At 38.7% G+C, this 16525-nt stretch overlaps 1 protein-coding gene across 1 annotated transcript in view; it reads right to left on the bottom strand.

Annotated features, from left to right (window-relative positions):
- Positions 1 to 299: 299 nt before the first annotated feature.
- lin28b (lin-28 homolog B (C. elegans)) overlaps positions 300 to 16525 on the bottom strand; it is a 49407-nt gene continuing 33181 nt past the window's right edge. The window contains exons 3-4 of the mRNA XM_060906581.1: positions 9558 to 9745; positions 300 to 534 (exon numbers count right to left, since the gene is read on the bottom strand). Of these exons, the coding sequence (XP_060762564.1) occupies positions 300 to 534; positions 9558 to 9745 (423 nt within the window). The remainder of the gene's footprint in view (positions 535 to 9557; positions 9746 to 16525) is intronic.

The following is a 16525-nucleotide window of genomic DNA, read 5'->3' as shown; positions in this document are numbered from 1 at the left end:
TCTTCATAACAGTGTAGCAATTTGATCGAAATTAGCAGCTTGAAGTGTTTTTTGTGATGACCCCCTGATAACCTGTGCCATAGTTGCATAGAGGGCAAATCAGTCAGGGTCTTAACACACACACACACACACACACACACACACACACATACACACACACACACACGGCTGTTGCCTTAGCCATAGCTGCACAGGAAGTGAGGACCTCCCTTGTTCCTCGAGTGTGTGAGGTAGACGATGCTGGATCCATGCTCTCTCAGAATGAGGTCAAAGGTCAGAGTTCCGAGGCGAGTCTGTGGTCAGTCTCGAGGCATCCTCCAGCGCTGAGAGGTGGGAGGCGTGTCCTCTGGAGATGAAGACTGGGCGTCGTCTCGGGGCTGCCGTGGGTCCTGAGAGGTGCAGGGGGACGGCGCCCCCCTGTGGGGACACTGCGCCACCATGTGGGTCACGCTCTGACAGCAGTGGCATTTCTTTGGCTGAGGTGGCAAACTGCACTCTTTAGCATGATGGTCCAGACCTCCACAGTTATAACACCTACACACACACACACACACACACATTCAACATACTAGAAATTTCAGATCTATCTGTCCCTATATGGAGTCTGTGGCTGCCATAGCACCAAACAGACTGTGTGTATGTGTGTGTGTTTATTTTATTTCTTTATCTTTGCTGTTGTGTTTACATATTTGTATAAATTTGAAGACACTTTTACAGAAAAAAATAAACATTATAACAAATTATTAATATGCACAAAACTTTTTTTCTCTGCAATTGAGGAAAATACAATTTACGGTATAAAATATAACATTAAAGCTAGACTGCCCTTCAGATTTTTCAAGTGTAGGTCATAAAAAGAAAGAATTTTCCCGGCACCCAATTATTTTTGTTTAGTGACCGAAAGCTACTGAATTCAAATCACAGGCTTCCAATTTTATTAGTTGGGTTTTTTTTAACAAAAACAATTAATGAATTTAAGGCCACATGGCCCTAAATTCTCTGCTATTTTTTACTGCTTCACCATGACAAGATACTACATCATGCATCGCATCACATCACATATGGAAAAAAAAAAAAAGACATACATGACATACTATGATATTTGTTCTTGTATTTGATTGAATTTCAATCTAACGGGACGTCTGATTAACTGAAATCCCAATGACTCAATTTAAGTTTGTTTTTTCAGAATTTTGAATAGGAATTTAATATCCGCTAAATTTGTAATGTGTCATGGCACCGAAATTTGAAAGTATTTCTCAATATTCAAATAAAGAATGAGTAGCAAATTAACATTTATGCATTTTGGCATAAGTAGCTTTGCATTTGAAAAGTTTCTAATGCTTTAAAACTAGACTGCCTTTCAGATTTTTCAAGTGTAGGTCATAAAAAGAAAGAATTTTCCCGACACCTAATTCATTATTTTTGTTTAGTGGACTGAAAGCTACTGAATTTGAATCACAGACTTACAATTTTAATAGTTTTTTTAAAAACAGAACAATTAATGAATTTAGGGCCACATGGCCCTAAATTCTCTGCTATTTTTTCCTGCTTCATCATGACCCAATACAAGATACTACATCATGCATCACATCACGTGGTGGGCTTTCCCCGTTCACGCAAGGCATTGTGGGATACAAATATGAAACAAACTGGAGGACACAAGTGTGCGAATGAAGCGTGAAAGACCGACTACAGTAACAGAAAGCGAGAAGAAAAGACGTTACGTTATATACAAAAGAAAGGAAACGCAGGACCAAACTAATAAATATTGTCCCTCAGCAAGCACCTCGGTGTGATCAGCTGTTCGTTTAGTGACAGAATGATGTAAACCTGCACATTCGCACACATACGGACTTCGTCTGTCTGCTTGACTGCGCGAAGCGAGCGATTTCACGCGCATTATTTGCTTTAATCCCCTCAAATTAAATAACTTCCCAGCCACAGAATGCCCTGATATTTTGTGAGATATTACAGAAATAAACATATATGGGTCTGTCTCAGAAACTGGGTACTGTGGGGGTACCCCACTAAATATACTCACAGTCAATAAACTATACGGTTTTGAATGGTGATGTTCGTTTTAATTTAAAATAAAATGATGAAAGATATAATACAGATAAAACTAAATATTTGATGTGAAAACTCTATTCAGAATTTGGCAAAAATTCTGCAAATTTGTGGAAAAATGGCAGCTTGATCTGGGACATGATAAACGGCTGACTACCGGTACATCGCATTCCCTTAAAAAGGTTGTAGTCCACTGAAAAGTCTACAGTTATCACTAATTGTATTTTAAGTTGTAACTTTATACACCAAAGGATTGGTGCGCTCACAGAATAATCATAACCGTAATAAAACATCATGCAAAATATTTGATCACCGTCATAACTCCATTTTCCGCAAACCCAAAACCAATACGATCGTGTGTTTTGATCTAAACGGAAAGCCTCAGGGTCAAGGTCATGACCTCACCAAAAGTAGTAACTTAAAATCGCTATGCCATATAAAAATTTAGTTATAAATCTGCGATTTTGTTTTTTTAAAACGAAAGCTGAAAGTTAGGTATAGAATATGTTTCTTACAGAATATGTTACGATGGTAGCTGGTCTTGTATGAATTTCTGAGCTATAAAATGAGTCGTGGTCTATTTTTTACCATAGCGTGTTGTGTGCGTGCGGGGAAGGACACACATTAACAATTTGCATGTGTAGAATGGAATTTTCCACTCCAACAGTTAGAAGTTGATCGTGCTTCCATTTGCGGTCTTTCTGTTACGCGGGTGATCTGTTCGGACGTTATTGCTGAAAAGGTGAGTTTTGACAGTTTTATTTTGTTTTAGTCTTGCAGTATAAGGCAATAGAATGTTTCTTTTTCGTCTTACTTTCATATTTCGTAGTGTTTGCGTGTTTTTGGCCAATATTTTGCAACCATGGTCAATTTAGATCGAACTTTTGATAGAATCTATGGCCAGTCATTTTGCCCCGCCCCCGCCTTGCGCTCCGTCCGGTGCGGTAGTGATGTCCCGTTGCTCGCGCGCCGCAGCAGAGACCCGCGTGACCTTCAGCCGGTACAGTCGCTGTTCTTTTACCACCGCCGTTATTCTCATCTTTCCGGTGTGTTCTTGATTTTTTCATTGTGTCCTATTTCGCCATATCAAATACCCAAAATGTATCATATTATTCATATTTAAGTGAATAATCAATTCAGTCATCATAACTTGGCATTTTAACCCAAGCAATCAAAAAGAGGAAATTTATTCAAGATTTTCACTCATCTGTGAAGGAGGGGCTTTAATTCTTCATGATGGAGTTATTTTATATGGAAATCAATTTTGCAAAAGCATTTGAATTGTAATCAAAAAATGTTCCACAGTGGAGGCCAGATAAAGCAAGATGCTATCTTTATTCTTATTAAACATGACAAAAGAAACATTGAGTGTTAGGTAAATGCAAAAAAAAAAAGTAAAATTAGAAAATTTATTTTTTGGTCATAATGTCCCAAACGAGAGACCAGTTTCTGAGACGCACCCATATCACAATGGCCACATTTCAGAGGGAACAAAATTTCACTGATTTTATAAAATCGAAAGGCTGTCTAGCTTTAATATGCACGTGGACACGTTGAATATTTAATTGGGTTATTTACATATCATTTGTATACAACTTATTTGCATATATTGGTCTGATTTGCCTGTTAACTTTTTAATGAAGATTTTTTTAGAACTTTATATAAAAAGTTTGAATATGTTAATGTATAATATTATATATTTATGTTGATGTAAATATTGATTATTGCACATTTAAAATGCAAGATACGCGAATTTTTAGTATTTTCTTTTTTTAATTCTTTAATTTATTTCTGGGAAAAAACAGCCAAACATTCTTCTCATCAGCTTTTAATTTCACATATCACGTGTAAAAATTAACAACATTTTTTAGATTTAACAACAATATTACTTTGCATCTAATTAATCTTGGTGTCTGTTTTAAAAATCAGAAACGATGCAGAGTAATAAACACAGCCACAAACTCTTTTTTACTTTCCCTGAAAACCTGAATGTACACAAGTGTTTAATAATATTGCATTAAATTATTTTTTATGTATTAAATCAGTTTACGTTCAGTTTATACAAAAGAGCTGCCGAAACGTCCAGGTAAAAACATAATGTTATTGTACTTTAATCTGAATTACATATTTGCTATATTTCAGTATACATTTATTCCATCCTACTGTCTTTATCCAGTTTAGAGAGTTTATTTCCTCTTCTTTAATTATTTTTCCCAACAGCTTTTCCATGCGGCTTGTTGTTTGTGTCATGCAGTACATGTGTGTGTCCTGTAGGGGGCAGTGCAGGACTAACACTGGAACACTGATCAAGGCTCAACACGCAAAGCGCGAGAAATACAGTGGTGCTTGGAAGTTTGTGAACCCTTTAGAATTTTCTATATTTCTGCATAAATATGACCTAAAACATTATCAGATTTTCACGCCAGTTAAACAAATGAGACAAAAATATTATACTTGGTCATTTATTTATTGAGGAAAATGATCCAATATTACATATCTGTGAGTGGCAAAAGTATGTGAACCTCTAGGATCAGCAGTTAATTTGAAGGTGAAATTAGAGTCAGGTGTTTTCAATCAATGGGATGACAATCAGGTGTGAGTGGGCATCCTGTTTTATTTAAAGAACAGGGATCTATCAAAGTCTGATCTTCACAACACATGTTTGTGGAAGTGTATCATGGCACAAACAAAGGAGATTTCTGAGGACCTCAGAAAAAGCGTTGTTGATGCTCATCAGGCTGGAACAGGTTACAAAACCATCTCTAAAGAGTTTGGACTCCACCCATCCACAGTCAGACAGACTGTGTAAAAATGGAGGAAATTCAAGACCATTGTTCCCCTCCCCAGGAGTGGTCGACCAACAAAGATCACTCCAAGAGCAAGGCGTGTAATAGTCAGCGAGGTCACAAAGGACCACAGGGTAACTTCTAAGCAACTGAAGGCCTCTCTCACATTGGCTAATGTTAATGTTCATGAGTCCACCATCAGGAGAACACTGAACAACAATGATGTGCATGGCTAGCCTGGGCCCGCCCATCCTAAGCGTGATGCAACACGAGGGCCTGTTGCGAGCTTAGTCTGGCCAGGCAAGCTATCTACAGCTCTTCCAAGCTACCGAAAAATCGGGAACCAATCAACTTTGAGCATCTCCAACGGCCCTGGGTAGAGGCGTGTTCAAGGCAGTGACGTAGTAGAACTGCGACCGGAAGCCATAGATTGTTTACAGAATCTATGCTGGAAGCGCTTCATTCACATCATGAACATGGAGCAGCGGCAAGCCTTTAACACAGCGGTAGATGCTGTATTGAAAGCATTCAAGGGGAAGTTCTCATTGAAAACGGAGCAAAGAGCAGCCCTGGAGGTATTTATTGAAAGGAAGGACGCTTTCGCCTTGTTCCCGACCGGCTTCGGTAAGAGTTTAATCTACCAGTTAGCCCCGTCGCATCACATACGTCAGAGGAAAGAGTGATGTGATTGGTTTAAGCTTCGTCACAGCCTTTTCTGGCTTCGACCAGTAGCAAACAGAGGCATTTCAGGGAGGCGGGTCAAGCACGCACTTTGGGAAACGGTTGGGGTTAATATCTTGGCCAGACCAAATGCTCGCAGAGCTTTGTCGCGTTAGCCAGACTAGTGCATGGCAGGGTTGCAAGGAGAAAGCCACTGCTCTCCAAAAATAACATTGCTGCTCGTCTGTAGTTTGCTAAAGATCATGTGGACAAGCCAGAAGGCTATTGGAAATGTGCTTTGTGGACAGATGAGACCAAAATAGAACTTTTTGGTTTAAATGAGAAGCGTTCTGTTTGGAGAAAGGAAAACACTGCATTCCAGAATAAGAACCTTATCCTATCTGCGAAACATGGTGGTGATAGTATCATGGTTTGGGCCTGTTTTGCTGCATCTGGGCCAGGACGGCTTGCCATCATTGATGGAACAATGAATTCTGAATTATACCAGCGAATTCTAAAGGAAAATGTCAGGACATCTGTCCATGAACTGAATCTCAAGAGAAGGTGGGTCATGCAGCAAGACAACGACCCTAAGCACACAAGTCGTTCTACCAAAGAATGGCTAAAGAAGAATAAAGTGAATGTTTTGGAATGGCCAAGTCAAAGTCTTGACCTTAATCCAATGGAAATGTTGTGGAAGGACCTGAAGCGAGCAGTTCATGTGAGGAAACCCACCAACATCCCAGAGTTGAAGCTGTTCTGTATGGAGGAACGGGCTAAAATTCCTCCAAGCCGGTGTGCAGGACTGATCAACAGTTACCGCAAACGTTTAGTTGCAGTTATTGCTGCACAAGGGGGTCACACCAGATACTGAAAGCAAAGGTTCACATACTTTTGCCACTCACAGATATGTAATATTGGATCATTTTCCTCAATAACTAAATGACCGAGTATAATATTTTTGTCTCATTTGTTTAACTGGGTTCTCTTTATCTACTTTTAGGACTTGTGTGAAAATCTGATGATGTTTTCGGTCATATTTATGCAGAAATATCGAAAATTCTAAAGGGCTCACAAACTTTCAAGCACCACTGTATGACAAGGCTTCGTGAAGACTGCCCCAAATTAAACCCGGTGAAGAAAAAGAAATTTGGAAAATGAAAATTCAGTCCCAAATAGCCATAAAAGAATAATCAAAAGAGAAACAACAACAACAGACCCTTTAATGTTGTAATGTCCAAGAAACTACAACAAAGTGCTGAGTAATGTCCACTTCTACCCCTCATTAAAATGCAAGGAAAATAAACATGCATAAATATTCAAATTAGAAACACCCACATCCTCACACCATTGCTAATCCCTGCTAATTAGCTAACATGGCGAATAAACTAACTAGCTCACATCACTTTCTCACTGATCTATGTCAGTTGTATAACAATAACGACCACCATTTTGTTTAGCAAAATTAGCCTGCTAGCTAAGCATGATGGTTTCCAAGTACCAAACGTGACGATCTAATGCTACCTGTCAGAAATATCATATTGTAATTACTGGGTGAACGCGGCCTCAGTGCCGTGATCACTATTCGTAAGAACTGGGGGCGTGTCACCAACGGTGTCACTCACATCAACATGTCTCCGAGAGCAGGCAGTAAGATTTAAGTGATAATTTTGCATGCTTTGCGTTCAGTTCTTTCTTTCTCAGTAAGGCTAATTAAACTTCTTGCTGTTGATACGAAAAAAACACAAAAAAATGTTTTCTCTCGCACGTTTTTATCAACCACAAACATCGTCATCACCACCTATGAAAATCACACAAACGTTCTCTACATATCGTGATTTGCATATCGGATGCGATTGGCTTAATCAGCGGAGATGACATCATTATGTCACAATCTGAGCATAAAGATAGCTCCGCCCCAAAATCAGTGCTACACAGAAAATTAATAGAAAGATGTTGAGTTAATAATGTAGCTCAAGCATTTTACATTTACAGTACGATTTGAGAGAAATTTGATTTATTTTATTAATTAGATTTTTATTAGATTAATTAGAATTTTTTTTATATATATTATAAATCTATAATTATAAATCTTTTTTGTTTTGTTGTGAAGGAAACGCACGCACCCATGATACACACGCAAGTATAATATACAAACTGATGAAGCATCAACACCCACCGTGTGTCTATTTCTGGATGAGTCCAGTGCAACAGCGCTCAGATCTCACACACACACACTAACAGATGCCGTACAGAGCGCCAGGCTTCTGATTCACAGCCTCATCACATCACACTGAATCACCACATCTCCTGCAGCGCTACTGAAACAGCGTTTTCTCTCACACACGGCTCAATTCTACTCAACTCTACTCAGTTTTACACACTCACGGATTAACCTGAAATCCTTTTTATCGTCATTTAAAAAATGTCAACATCATTCTCACACACACACACACACACACACACACACACACACACACACACAGTTTCAACATGACAAACCCATATTCGACTGTTAATTGTTCCACAATGGAACAATCACCATGGCAACTGGTATCAGACCATCGACTCAATCAATGACATCAGCAAAAGAAAAAAAAACAGAAAAAGAAACAATGCATTATTAAAATAGACATGTATTTAAATATATTAATATTGCACACTATCAAATATTATTAAAATTATATATATATATATATATATATATATATATATGAGGACATAATGATTTATTATTATTATTATTATTATTATTATTATAGCGTAGCATTTTTAGATTATAGAGGTTTTTTTTTATTTTAAACTGTAATAAATTTAATGTGACTAAATGATGATGATTAAATTTTATTAATATATTCTTGCATTTTTTAATGTATCCATTATTTATATTTAGAAGTAAAATGTACATCAGTTTGAGGTCAAATATTTTTAATTATTATTATTATAATTAAATTATATTTAATTATAATTAAATATAATTAGAGTATTTATTAATATAGTTTAAATTTTTATATATTTTAATGTAGCAAAATGATGATAATTAAATTGTATTTATTCTTGCATTTTTTTATATATTTATTATTTGCATTTATAAGGAAAATGTGCATCATTTTGAGGTAAAACATTTTGGATTATTATTGTTATTATTGTGTAGTATTTTTAGATAGAGTATTTATTCTTAATATATTTTAATTTTTTATATATTTTAACGTGCCTAAATTAGGATTATTAAATTTTATTAATTTTTTCTTGTATTTATGTATATTTATTATTTACATTTATGAGTAAAATGTACCTCATTTTGAGGTAGAACATTTTGAATTATTATTATTGAGGCTCCATAACACATAACAATACATAATATTTCAGAACGGCTGCTCAAATTTGCAGCGTTTTCTCACCTTTTCTTTCTTTTTAATGACAGCGTGTCCGTTTTTATTTTATTTACAGATTTATTTGTGCTGCTTCTCTATGAACACGACATTACTGACGTTTCAGACCCAATATTTTGTGTGTTTTTGCTCCGCCAGTGAAACCACATCCTAAACAGAGCGTTTGCGTGTCACCATGGTAACGCCCACACTGCATGACAGCCCATAGTAAGTGTAGTAATAAGTCCAGTGGAATGAAATATTGCTCGGAGTGGAACAGTGACTCGTCCGGTGAAAGACCTCGAGCAGGAATCACTGCTGCACGCACGCTCAGTTCCTTTACACGTCCTGTTCTGGTGATAGTTCTGAAAAGTTATTGATCTCAAGAAATAATCTGCCGTCTTTATAGATAAAAAAAAAAAGAAGCTGTGCAGGAAACAGCAAGTGAATTCTTTCGATAGCCTTGAAAATGAACAGCGATGGCGATGGTGACTGAGGTGCTGAATATCGCCTACAGAAATAAAACGCATCATGATAAATAAAATAATTTTTATTATTATTTTATTTATTCTTTTCTTTCACTTTATAAATATCAGAAAACATTCGGGACAGGGTAAACAGCGACACATGCAATGGGAACTACATATCTCATGATGCTTTGCAGACTCACCGGTCTCCCTTTGGTTTGCGTTTCGGGGGCGGGGCCTTGCCTTTGGGGCGTCGCTCACTGCCGGAGCAGGGTCCGCCCCCGGGCCCCGTTACCCTGAGCGACTCAAGCCCTTTACTGGACCTTTTAAAGGTGAACTCCACCTGCTCGCCTTCCCTCAGGCTCCGAAATCCCTCCATCACCAGTTTACTCTGGAAACACACACACACACACACACACACACAATTACTAAACTATAAAATTACTGTGTAACTTGTGTCAGAGACTCAGTCCAAGCCGAGAGTTACTTTATAATCTTTAATATGTACATATCAGTGGCGGCTGGTCGGTTACGATATTTCCAGATTTTAAAAGAAAAAAGAAAAAACACATCAATTTTGCCCATAATCTTGCCTCTGATCTGGCTGATTGTTGGCAGGGTCACAAACTGTGAAATAACAGGTTATTTTGGCCCATTAGCCTACTGTCCAATATACATGACGGTGGTGTTGGGGGGGGTATATTTTAACATTTTATATTTTAAAATTGTGGCATGTTGTTTAAAAATTGATCATTATTGAAAGCAGCTCTTTGTCAGGAACCTCAGCAGTAACAGCAGAGTGTTCTGGAATAGGCACAAGCACTGACCTTGGGGAGCCAAACATAGAGCTGGGTGCCACACATTTCATTCAATGACACTTTCCCTATATTTTACTTATTTTGACTGAGAAATGTTTTATTGACAATTTTGATAACCCTTCACTTTTAATCCAGGTCTGTAGTGTGAAATGTTCTCGGCTGTGTTTTTGTTTAAAAATGTTTTCCAAATTGTAGCTGTGTTTAATTCATATCCAGAAAAACATATATTCCAATATAATATACTCAGCATAAACATTTTAAATAGATTCTATATTTTTGGTCCATCCATGACATATTACTAAAGTAGCCTATTTACTGTTGTTGATGTGGGTCACTTGCTGTTAGCCAATTCACTTTCTCGTACCAGGAGAGCTGAAAGGAACGAGTATTATTCCCTACCTTTTTCACCCAGTCAATTTGAGGTGTTGGTCTACCCTGCTCTTTAATTTTAATTTTTTCCTCGAAAGGAAGACTGGCAAATGGCTTCGCCAAAATTAAATCAGCAATGCTTGGCATCCGTGTGCAGCTTTCTTGCTAGCTGACTAGCCCCCTCAAGTTCAAGTTCAGTCACTCAAATAAACGAAATTTCTGGAACTAAGATAGCAAACTTGACAACACTATATTTACACTTTATTTACAATGAAAATATATACAAACTAAAAAAGCTGGTAGAAACCGTATGTAATGAATGAAATCGAAATGTAAGCTGATCTCTTACAATACACCACACCACTTGCGAATCCGCATGGGACTGAACTGAGATTCACCGCTGCCTGTCTATATTTGAAACGAGCTGTCAATCAAAGAAAATATCCGGCCGCTTTCACCAATCACCAGTCTCGCGGAAAGCTTTGCCATGTCCCTCCCACTGTGAGGCTCGGAGTCCGTGGGAGGGCATTTTCGCAGTATTTGTCAACCGTCTTGCATTTTGAGATTGAAAAGCGCAGAGCTCCCAAATGCCATTGAAGTCCACTGAGGCTGGGCTGCATCGCACTGTCACGAGGGGGAAAACCTCACGCACACATTAGGCGAACTGGGGAAAGTTATAAGGGAATGATTTCGCACTGTAGTGGGTTGAGCACATATATTTCTATGATTCTGGATCTGAAATAGCAATGTTATAAGGTCGGCTATAACATAAGCCTAGCGCAATTCATCCTACACGATGTTCGTCATTTTTAGAGGAGGCTGAGCCTCCCTCGTTGTCTTAGAGCAATCGCCCGTGGTACATATATATTATCACTCATGTGACTTCACGTGTACAGTTACAGTGAAAGGATGCTCTTGTGCGAGCAGCACTGTTTACTACGTGTGTAACCGTATCGCGTATCATAAACTGCGATATCAATTTATAATTCGAATCGATGAAATTAAAAAAAGAATGATGATGACTATCAGGCTGCGTAATCTCTTCATTTTCTCAAGCTGTTTTTTTTCCTTATCTACAATAGCAGGAATGCACGTGACTTCACAGTAGGTGGAAGTAACACAGCTCTAAAATCGAACAAAAAAAACTGATCTGTGAGTGCGAAGGAGCTGTTGTGTGATTTGTACAAATAGATTTCACAATAAATAGATCGGAGCGCTCTTTCTTTTCACACACTACCGAAAGATAAAGGAAAGAGAAGCAGATGGAGGAAGTACAAACGTTCGTAAAAGTTTATGAAGAAAAGGAATACTTGTTATTAACTGCTAATGAGTTCATTTTTGATAAAAAGAAATATTTTTGCTAATAGGCTGTTAGATTTTACTCCAAATGATAAATAGTAAGAAAAAAAGGAAAGAAAATGTGAGAAAATGCTGCAAACTTGAGCCGCCATTTTGAATGATTATGTATTATGTGGCCTCAATAATAATAATAATAATAATACAAAATGTTTTACCTAAAAATGATGTAAATTTTATTCCTAAATATAAATAAATACATAAAAATAATTATTGTTGTTTATTAAGAAAATGTAACAAAAGTTATTTTGTTTTGTTTTTTCAAATTGAACAAAATGAATATTTAACTCGATAAACAATGGAAAAATAAATACTGCATTTTTTTTTTGTAATGAAAATGTCTTCGTTTAATTTTTTTAAATCGAACCGTGAACCCGATATCATGAATCAAATTGACACTTTAAAATACTAAATTAAATCAAAGTGTAAAGCTAAATTAAGGACTTCGGACAGAATTTCAAGAATTAAACGTTGCCGTGTTTTACGGATCTGACTTATGACTTACATCATCTGATATAAAGCACAGCAAAATAATCGATTGTGTAAAATTCAGCGTGAACTCCTGCCATTCGGCTTTGGGGCAAATCTTTATTCGGAAGTGAAAAGGGCCGCGTGAGGATGAGACTGAAGCGATACGCTCACGTCAGCTCCATCATGCTAACGCACGTCAGTGGGATTGTTCTGGTAAAGTGGCTTAACTCGCGTTAAAGTCGCGACCGGAGACGAGTTCGATGGAAATCGCTCTCTCATGTGTACGCCATGATTAACGCGCACTTTCTAGTGCGATATCGTTTCTATAGTAACGGCTCGTTCACAGAGACTTGATTTTAAAACGAATGTTTATAGCTGTGATAGTGTACGTGAGAACAGAACCAAACTCATCTCATAAAATTAAACGTAACTATAAATGGATAAAATGAAAAACATGTTCTTTAAGGAGTAAAAAGTAACTGTTGGTAAATCACTGCAGAAACAGAGCAGAGAAAGCCAGCTCTGGGGGAATAATCCAATCCCATGTGGGTTCGGATCAGAGCCCCGTTCTACTCTTCAGCACCATTATACTGTTATTACACCTTTATTACACAACTCCAACAGCATAAACGCTCTCCATCTCTCTCACACTCTCTCTCTCTCTCTGTGCCTGTATCTGTCTCTCTCTCACACACACACACTCATTCTCTGTGTGCCTGTCTCTCTCTCTCACACACACACACACACACACACACACACACACACACACACACACACACACTCCATCTCTCTCTCTATTTCTCTCCCCATCTTTCCCCCTCTCTTCACCTCTCCATCTCTATCACACACACACTCCATCCATCTCCCTCTGTATTTCTCTCTCCCCATCTTTTCCTCTTTCTCTCTGTATTTGTCTCTCTCCCTCCCCCACTTCTCTCGCTCTGTATTTCTCTCTGACTCTCTCTCGCTCTGTATTTCTCTCTGACTCTCTCTCGCTCTCTCTGTATTTCTCTCTGACTCTCTCGCTCTGTATTTCTCTCTGACTCTCTCTCTCTCTGTATTTCTCTCTGACTCTCTCTCTGTATTTCTCTCTGACTCTCTCTCTCTGTATTTCTCTCTGACTCTCTCTCTCTGTATTTCTCTCTGACTCTCTCGCTCTGTATTTCTCTCTGACTCTCTCTGTATTTCTCTCTGACTCTCTCGCTCTGTATTTCTCTCTGACTCTCTCTCTGTATTTCTCTCTGACTCTCTCTCTGTATTTCTCTCTGACTCTCTCTCTCTGTATTTCTCTCTGACTCTCTCGCTCTGTATTTCTCTCTGACTCTCTCTGTATTTCTCTCTGACTCTCTCTGTATTTCTCTCTGACTCTCTCTCTCTCTCTGTATTTCTCTCTGACTCTCTCTCTGTATTTCTCTCTGACTCTCTCTGTATTTCTCTCTGACTCTCTCTGTATTTCTCTCTGACTCTCTCTCTCTGTATTTCTCTCTGACTCTCTCTCTCTCTCTCTCTGTATTTCTCTCTGACTCTCTCTCTCTGTATTTCTCTCTGACTCTCTCTCTGTATTTCTCTCTGACTCTCTCTCTGTATTTCTCTCTGACTCTCTCTCTCTCTCTGTATTTCTCTCTGACTCTCTCTCTCTGTATTTCTCTCTGACTCTCTCTGTATTTCTCTCTGACTCTCTCGCTCTGTATTTCTCTCTGATTCTCTCTCTCTCTGTATTTCTCTCTGACTCTCTCTCTCTCTGTATTTCTCTCTGACTTTCTCTCTGACTCTCTCTCGCTCTCTCTGTATTTCTCTCTGACTCTCTCTCTCTGTATTTCTCTCTGACTCTCTCGCTCTGTATTTCTCTCTGATTCTCTCTCTCTGTATTTCTCTCTGACTCTCTCTCTGTATTTCTCTCTGACTCTCTCTCTCTCTCTCTGTATTTCTCTCTGACTCTCTCTCGCTCTCTCTCTGTATTTCTCTCTGACTCTCTCTCTCTCTGTATTTCTCTCTGACTCTCTCTCTCTCTCTGTATTTCTCTCTGACTCTCTCTCTCTCTCTCTCTGTATTTCTCTCTGACTCTCTCTCTCTCTCTGTATTTCTCTCTGACTCTCTCTCTGTATTTCTCTCTGACTCTCCCTCTCTGTATTTCTCTCTGACTCTCTCGCTCTGTATTTCTCTCTGACTCTCTCTCTCTGTATTTCTCTCTGACTCTCTCTCTCTCTGTATTTCTCTCTGACTCTCTCTCTCTCTCTCTCTGTATTTCTCTCTGACTCTCTCTCTGTATTTCTCTCTGTATTTCTCTCTGACTCTCTCTCTCTCTCTCTCTGTATTTCCCTGACTCTCTCTCTGTATTTCTCTCTGACTCTCTATATTTCTCTCTGACTCTCTCTGTATTTCTCTCTGACTCTCTCTCTCTCTGTATTTCTCTCTGACTCTCTCTCTGTATTTCTCTCTGACTCTCTCGCTCTGCATTTCTCTCTGACTCTCTCTGTATTTCTCTCTGATTCTCTCTCTCTCTGTATTTCTCTCTGACTCTCTCTGTATTTCTCTCTGACTCTCTCTGTATTTCTCTCTGACTCTCTCTGTATTTCTCTCTGACTCTCTCTGTATTTCTCTCTGACTCTCTCTCTGTATTTCTCTCTGACTCTCTCTCTGTATTTCTCTCTGACTCTCTCTCTCTGTATTTCTCTCTGATTCTCTCTCTCTCTGTATTTCTCTCTGACTCTCTCTCTCTCTCTGTATTTCTCTCTGACTCTCTCTCTCTGTATTTCTCTCTGACTCTCTCTCTGTATTTCTCTCTGACTCTCTCTCTCTGTATTTCTCTCTGACTCTCTCGCTCTGTATTTCTCTCTGACTCTCTCTCTCTGTATTTCTCTCTGACTCTCTCTGTATTTCTCTCTGGCTCTCTCTCTCTCTGTATTTCTCTCTCTCTCTCTCTGTATTTCTCTCTGACTCTCTCTGTATTTCTTTCTGACTCTCTCTCTCTGTATTTCTCTCTGACTCTCTCTGTATTTCTCTCTGACTCTCTCTATTTCTCTCTGACTCTCTCTCTCTGTATTTCTCTCTGACTCTCTCTCTCTGTATTTCTCTCTGACTCTCTCTCTGTATTTCTCTCTGACTCTCTCGCTCTGTATTTCTCTCTGACTCTCCCTCTCTGTATTTCTCTCTGACTCTCTCGCTCTGTATTTCTCTCTGACTCTCTCTCTCTGTATTTCTCTCTGACTCTCTCTCTCTCTGTATTTCTCTCTGACTCTCTCTCTCTCTCTCTCTCTCTGTATTTCTCTCTGACTCTCTCTCTGTATTTCTCTCTGTATTTCTCTCTGACTCTCTCTCTCTCTCTCTCTGTATTTCCCTGACTCTCTCTCTGTATTTCTCTCTGACTCTCTATATTTCTCTCTGACTCTCTCTGTATTTCTCTCTGACTCTCTCTCTCTCTGTATTTCTCTCTGACTCTCTCTCTGTATTTCTCTCTGACTCTCTCGCTCTGCATTTCTCTCTGACTCTCTCTGTATTTCTCTCTGACTCTCTCTGTATTTCTCTCTGACTCTCTCTGTATTTCTCTCTGACTCTCTCTGTATTTCTCTCTGACTCTCTCTGTATTTCTCTCTGACTCTCTCTCTGTATTTCTCTCTGACTCTCTCTCTGTATTTCTCTCTGACTCTCTCTCTCTGTATTTCTCTCTGATTCTCTCTCTCTCTGTATTTCTCTCTGACTCTCTCTCTCTCTCTGTATTTCTCTCTGACTCTCTCTCTCTGTATTTCTCTCTGACTCTCTCTCTGTATTTCTCTCTGACTCTCTCTCTCTGTATTTCTCTCTGACTCTCTCGCTCTGTATTTCTCTCTGACTCTCTCTCTCTGTATTTCTCTCTGACTCTCTCTGTATTTCTCTCTGGCTCTCTCTCTCTCTGTATTTCTCTCTCTCTCTCTCTGTATTTCTCTCTGACTCTCTCTGTATTTCTTTCTGACTCTCTCTCTCTGTATTTCTCTCTGACTCTCTCTGTATTTCTCTCTGACTCTCTCTATTTCTCTCTGACTCTCTCTCTCTGTATTTCTCTCTGACTCTCTCTCTCTGTATTTCTCTCTGACTCTCTCTCTGTATTTCTCTCTGACTCTCTCGCTCTGTATTTCTCTCTGACTCTCTCTCTGTATTTCTCTCTGACTCTCTCTCTGTAT

This window comes from Neoarius graeffei, chromosome 2 (assembly GCF_027579695.1).
Source record: "Neoarius graeffei isolate fNeoGra1 chromosome 2, fNeoGra1.pri, whole genome shotgun sequence".
NCBI lineage: Eukaryota > Metazoa > Chordata > Actinopteri > Siluriformes > Ariidae > Neoarius > Neoarius graeffei.
This window is presented reverse-complemented; position numbering and strand designations above follow the sequence as displayed.